At 38.5% G+C, this 6,058-nt stretch overlaps 1 protein-coding gene across 1 annotated transcript; it reads right to left on the reverse strand.

The window, feature by feature from the left end:
- Positions 1 to 458: 458 nt before the first annotated feature.
- On the reverse strand, positions 459 to 3,942 carry LOC117100373. The gene is made up of 4 exons (XM_033240040.1): positions 3,908 to 3,942; positions 3,160 to 3,596; positions 2,161 to 3,062; positions 459 to 2,000 (listed from the first exon to the last, which is right to left on the reverse strand). Exons 1-4 carry the CDS (start codon positions 3,940 to 3,942, stop codon positions 459 to 461), a joined length of 2,916 nt encoding a protein of 971 aa, XP_033095931.1.
- Positions 3,943 to 6,058: the final 2,116 nt, after the last annotated feature.

The raw sequence follows: 6,058 nt of genomic DNA on the forward strand, positions 1-6,058 counted from the left end.
CAATACAGTACCCGTTTATCTAAATTAAACAAGGCATAATACCACAATATTTCCGCTAACCAGAAAGTACATCAATATGTTCCTGGTATATTACTTAAACATTGAATAAAGAATATTTACCGGTTCAGAGGTGTCACTGCATCAAAAATCAGACATATCAATGAGAACATTAATCATTCAAAAGTTTTGATTAATTCAAAATGGATGTTACTGCCTAGCAACCTTACAGAGGGCGCTATGATCAAAAACATATATCTTATGCAACACCTTTAAGATTCGTTGCCTACTAGTAACACCAACTTAGTCACTTTTTTCTTCTTCCTGAGTACAAGGTTACTTTCCTGATAAGTTCATCTTGACCAGGCATGACTTTGGTTACACGTCCTAGCTCCCAAGTGTTTCGGGCTGCGCCTTTGTCCATCACCATAAAACATCTCCTATTCGCATATTTCGTCTCGTCACATTCCATTTTTGCCTACTCTGTAGAAGGTGGACGTACTCCTTGCGCCATCTTGACCAGAAACATTCGGCCAGGTGCTGGACTCGTTTCCACATTTTCCTGCTATAGCGACCATTTGTATTAAAGTTGCCCGGTGGAGGCGTACAAAAGGCTTCAGCATGAGTAAATGTGCTGGGGTCAATGGCTCTAAACTAGCATCCTCAGTGGTATTTAAGGGTCGACTATTTACGATGCCCTCAGCCTCGGCCATGAAAGTTATCAACATCTCATCATTAAGTTGTGCCCTATGTTGTAATATAAGTGCATCCAAAATACTCCTTACTGTTTTTATCATGCGCTCCCAAACGCCACCGTGGAGGCTTGCTGTCGGCACGTTGAAAATGCAATTGCAATTTAAGTGAAGCAGTTGAGACTTTAAGTCTTCTTGATTCATTTCAGTCATTGCTTCACGTAGTTCTCTTGAAGCACCGATAAAGTTTGTACCCTGATCCGATCTTAATTGTTTAACTGCACCTCGTCTAGCTACAAGTCTTCGAAAGGTGTTGAATAACGAGTCAGTGGACAGCGAACTGGCAACTTCTATGTGGACACTGCGTGAAACAAGGCAAGTAAATATTACACCGTAGCGTTTCTCCAACTTCCTGCCATTCTTCACTTCGAAAGGTCCAAACAGGTCTACACCACAATATGTAAAGGCTGGTGCAGGTTCTAGTCGATCGGGCGGTAGGTCTGCCATTCTCTGTGTCTCTGGCTTCCTTCTTAATCTACGGCACAGTACACAGTTATGGATAAATCTGGCTACGGATGACACTCCAACAATTATGTGAAAACCACCAGCTCTAATGGCATTTAATGTGATACCTCTACCTTGATGGTGCGTCACTTGGTGATAATGAGTTACTATTAAACGTGTTAGTTCAGATTTTGTAGGGATCACTACTGGGCATTTAATGCTTTCAGGAAGACTGATTGACCTCTTTAGTCTTCCCCCTACCCTAATAAGGCCATCTTGGTCCACCACAGGATCTAGCCGGGTCAACTTATCAAGTTCCTTATAGTGGTTATGCTGAGTAGCTTTTACCATCAGTTTCTTGGCTCTGTCAATGTCCTGAGTTGTGAGATCTCCACTTCTTTTCCAACCTCTGCATTTGTATGTGAAAACAATACATAGAGTAAGAACTCTGCTTGCTCGGCACCAGCTGGAGTATCGCTTTAACATCTCTGGAATCGTTTGTACACTAACATGGGTGGCCTGAACTCTTACCCTCTTTACTTCAACATCTGTATCATGTATTTGTTCTGGTAGATAATCTTCGATTTTGTAAATCAGCTCACTGAGGAACTTAGGCCCTTGCCACCAAAAATCACAATCCAACAATTCCTCTACAGAGCTGCCACGTGAGGCGATGTCTGCTGGTTTTTGTTCAGAGGCAATGTAGTGCCACTGGGTTGGCTCGCTGATATTACGGATAGTTTGTACTCTGTTGGCCACAAAAACATGAAAGCGTCTGGACTCATTGCTTATATAGCAAAGTACTATCTGACCAAAAGTGCTTAACTAGATTGGGATATTTCAGCTCTTCTCTTAGGATCCTTGCTATCCTTGCAGATACCATGGCTGCCGTTAATTCTAGCCTCGGTATCGTCATTGTTTTTAAGGGTATTTCTCAGCATTTGCTCATGACAAGTGATACTCTTACAGTTCCATCTTCGTGCACTAGTCTTAGGTACGAACACTGACCATATCCTGAAGTAGATGCATCACTAAAGTGGTGAAGTTCAACAGAAGACACCTTTCCAGTTGCATAAGGAGCCTTATAGCATCTGCTAATATTAATGTTGCTGAGGTACTGAAGTTGCTCTTTCCAAGCTATCCAATGTTGGATTGTATCGTCATTTAATGGTTCGTCCCAGTCCTTTCCTTCCGCACAGACATTCTGGAGGATTCGCTTTCCCTGTAAAATGTAGGGACCAATTAATCCAAGTGGATCAAACACAGCAGACAAAGTCGATAGAATGCCTCTTCTTGTCGGAGGATTCTCTTTCATGTTGCCTTCAAATGTAAATACGTCGAGAGTAGGGTCCCACAGTATTCCCAAAGTACGTTCTGTGGGTAGATTATTCATGTCCTTCTGGCCGACATTAGATGCGATGCAATCATCTGGTAGAACTTTCAAAACCTGTTTTGAATTTGAGAGGAATTTATGCAATTTGAATCCTTCCTCCTTCAACATGGCTACCGTCCTCTGGATTAGGTCTATTGCCACATCCGCTGTCTCAACTGACTGCAAGCTGTCATCCACATAAAAGTTGTTTTGGACAAACTTTGATGCATCTTGGCCATACTCGTCTGATAACCGTTTGGCTACATCCTTCAAACTGTAGTTGGCGCATCCCGGAGATGATTTAGCGCCAAATACATGCACTAACATTCGAAACTCCTTTGATGCTTTATTAACATCACTACTTTCCCACCATAGGAATCGTAGGAAATCCCTATGTTGTGGGGCTACCTGGACCTGATAGAACATGCTTTTAATGTCACCTATGAAGGCAGTGTGTTCAGCTTCATTATGTCGCTGGGAACATCGCAAACAGTGCTCTTAAATGAGGATATAAACGCATGAAAGAAAAGTGGATCTTCCTCATACACCTTCACTTGAGCTTTCGGCAAAGATAATTTTGCACCCCAATCATACTCTGAGATGTGTCACTGGAATTAGCACTATGTGAGTCAGCATCACTGTCACTTACAGAATTTTCGGTTGGAGGGACGACAATCTCTGGCTCAACTGGAATTAGTGCAGGAGCTATTTCACCATCCTCTTCTTGTGCAGGTAAGTCTACTGGTTCTGGAGCAGCAACTGACACGTCTGGTCCATTTGTAATTGGGTGTTGCAGCTTATCTAATCTAGCCATTTCTCCCAGAAACCCATCCTGGCATTTAGTCATCCACTCTAATTCCCTCTCATAATCTTCATCCTCTTCAATCAATTCAACAAGATTATCTTGACATTCTTCTACAAACTCAAATCGTGTCTTAACCTTGTTCTTTGCCCTTTCAATTTCTTCCTGGCTTGCTCCTATTTCTACAAGGGATTCCAGCTCCTTTAACCCTCTTGTTAAATTTCCCTTTCTGTTTCAACGGGTTATCTTTAATTTATCCATGTCTGTCCAAATTCTATTGTAGCGTCCTTCTTTATTGTGACGTCTAACGGAATTTTACTGTAGCTGCCTCAACGTATCAGCTTTAATATGCTGACCAAAAAGGACACTGAAACGATTTTACTGGCTTCGGCTGCATCAATTGTTCAACATAGCAATTGTCATGGTGATTATCAATACAATTATGAGTACAAGAAATATAGTAAAATCATATTATTTCCTGAATATGTTTGCATGGAATGATATAACAATTAACTAGGCCTAGGCTACGCCTACACATACAGTAATGCGTACACCCGACTCCGTGAAAACTCCATACAGAGCAAAAGCAATACAGTACCCGTTTATCTAAATTAAACAAGGCATAATACCACAATATTTCCGCTAACCAGAAAGTACATAAATATGTTGCTGGTATATTACTTAAACATTGAATAAAGAATGTTTACCGGTTCAGGTGTCATTGCATCAAAAATCAGACATATCAATGAGAACATCAATCATTCAAAAGTTTTTATTAATTCAAAATGGATGTTACTGCCTAGCAACCTTACAGAGGGCGCTATGACCAAAAACATATGTATCGGTATCCGATACAAATAGCTTAGGCCTATATTATCTCGATTTGATTCACCACTTAACTAATAATCTTCCGAAACCTAGACTCAGAAATAACGGGATGGTGTCTCATTGGGCTGATGCAGGGAGAAGGGTGCACACAATGCGATCGCAGCACCCCAGATTGTATTAGGAAAAAATATTTTTTGTATTTTATTTAATTGTTGATATGAATTACCGGTAAGATTTTTAATGTGTGAGAGTACATTTTCCGGGCACCTATCTATGGTTTCTTATTCTCAAAATGTTCTCATTTTAGCCCCAACCATGGTATGAGGCGGAGGAGGTGCGGATTCTGACGCAACCCATACTGCCAAATCCTGCATCCTCAGGGTGTCCGGCAGGGGATAGTTTTATATTTAGTATGATTAGAAGATTAGATTAGTTCTAGCAGACATTTAATTGTTACCACTTCGTAAAGGTAAAAGAGCTAAATAGTCACTATGAAATTAGAGCTAAACTATTTTAGCTCATTTTGAGCTGTAAGTTACTTCTAAGAGCTAAAGTTTTGCACTTTTTCATTTTTCTACTTCGCTCGTGTAATAAGAGCGACTAAAAACAGCTCGATTATTTCGAGCTATATAATTGCACTGATCGCTTTGATTGGTTATAAAGTTTATGTTCGTGTGAGCGCCTGAAAATTATTTCATGCATTCGTCAAAATGGAAACTGGGGCCAATGTGACAGAAAGGGCTTTTTTCGTCGGTTTGTATGAAGGAGGAGTAGAACCTATAAAAAAAAAAAAAAAAAAAAAAAAAAAAAAAAAAAAAAAAAAGAAACACGAAACTATATACTTTTTTATTGGCTTTGAAGTACCAGGCTAGGCTTTTACCTGCGAATATAACTTTCAAGCATCAGTGATTATTAACGATATATAAGCTATTATATTTTTAAATAATACAAATAAATAAAACAATAGGCCCTATGTTGCTTTTTTTGTGTTTTTAAATTTATTTACTTCTTAAAAATTATGAATGTCTAAATAAAGAACAAATCCGCTTAAAAAGAAGTAATTTTTTACTCTTTTTTTAAGAAGCCCCCTCGAGACACAGCTCTTTTTGAGCTAAAATCGCTCTTTCAAAAGAGCTACCCGGTATTTATTTCGCTCTTTCACATTTAGGGAGTAGAATTTCATTTCATTTATTCAACCGAAAACAATTACATTATAAATGGAAAAAACAGTAAAAAAAGAACAAAAAATTTACAATAAATGTCTCTGATTCCCTACCAGGGCCGGCGAGATAACCAAAAAGTAAAATAAATTACTGTCAAAGTGGGTCTCCATCCGATGTAGGAAATCAGAGAACAGCAAAACACACATAGAATGTAATATAAATATAAATATAAATTACAATATAGAAAATAATAAGCATTTCAATTACAATCATTCAATCATTAGCAATCTTTATTCAGGCCCCGAAACCGCGACTTTAAATTGCCATTGTAATTTCTTACCTCTCAATAATATTATTTGTATTTATTGTTTTAGACATTCTTTATTAAAACTACATATATTATAGCCGGCAACCCGTGTATATAAACATAATACATTGCTTTTAATAATTATTGCATAAATCTTCTGGGCCTACTTGTGTATTTATTTAACGAAGAAGCATCTCGTTATTATTGTTATTATCTAATTACACGCCATAATAATATGTCACACTCACAATGATCAGTTTACATTCCATTTATCCGTGATGGAAGTCTCTGGAGAGCCGTTAAAACTGCAATAAAAAAAACCTTCAATAATCTATTTTTCTGCGTGATTTGTCAAACCATCAGAGCTTTATTATGTGGGTAAAAATATCTTCT

Source organism: Anneissia japonica, unplaced genomic scaffold, assembly GCF_011630105.1.
Source record: "Anneissia japonica isolate Jap-2015-1 unplaced genomic scaffold, ASM1163010v1 scaffold288165_len100143_cov145, whole genome shotgun sequence".
NCBI classification, from domain to species: Eukaryota; Metazoa; Echinodermata; class Crinoidea; order Comatulida; family Comatulidae; genus Anneissia; species Anneissia japonica.

Bases quoted from the DNA above. Each gene is read 5' to 3' on its own strand.
- LOC117100373 (XM_033240040.1), bottom strand. From the start codon at position 3,942: ATGGAGTTTTCACGGAGTCGGGTGTACGCATTACT. The intron at 3,597-3,907 runs GTATGTGTAGGC...CCGTTGAAACAG, and splicing joins AGTCGGGTGTACGCATTACT to AAAGGGAAATTTAACAAGAG. The intron at 3,063-3,159 runs GTATGATTGGGG...TCCTCATTTAAG, and splicing joins TTCCAGTGACACATCTCAGA to AGCACTGTTTGCGATGTTCC.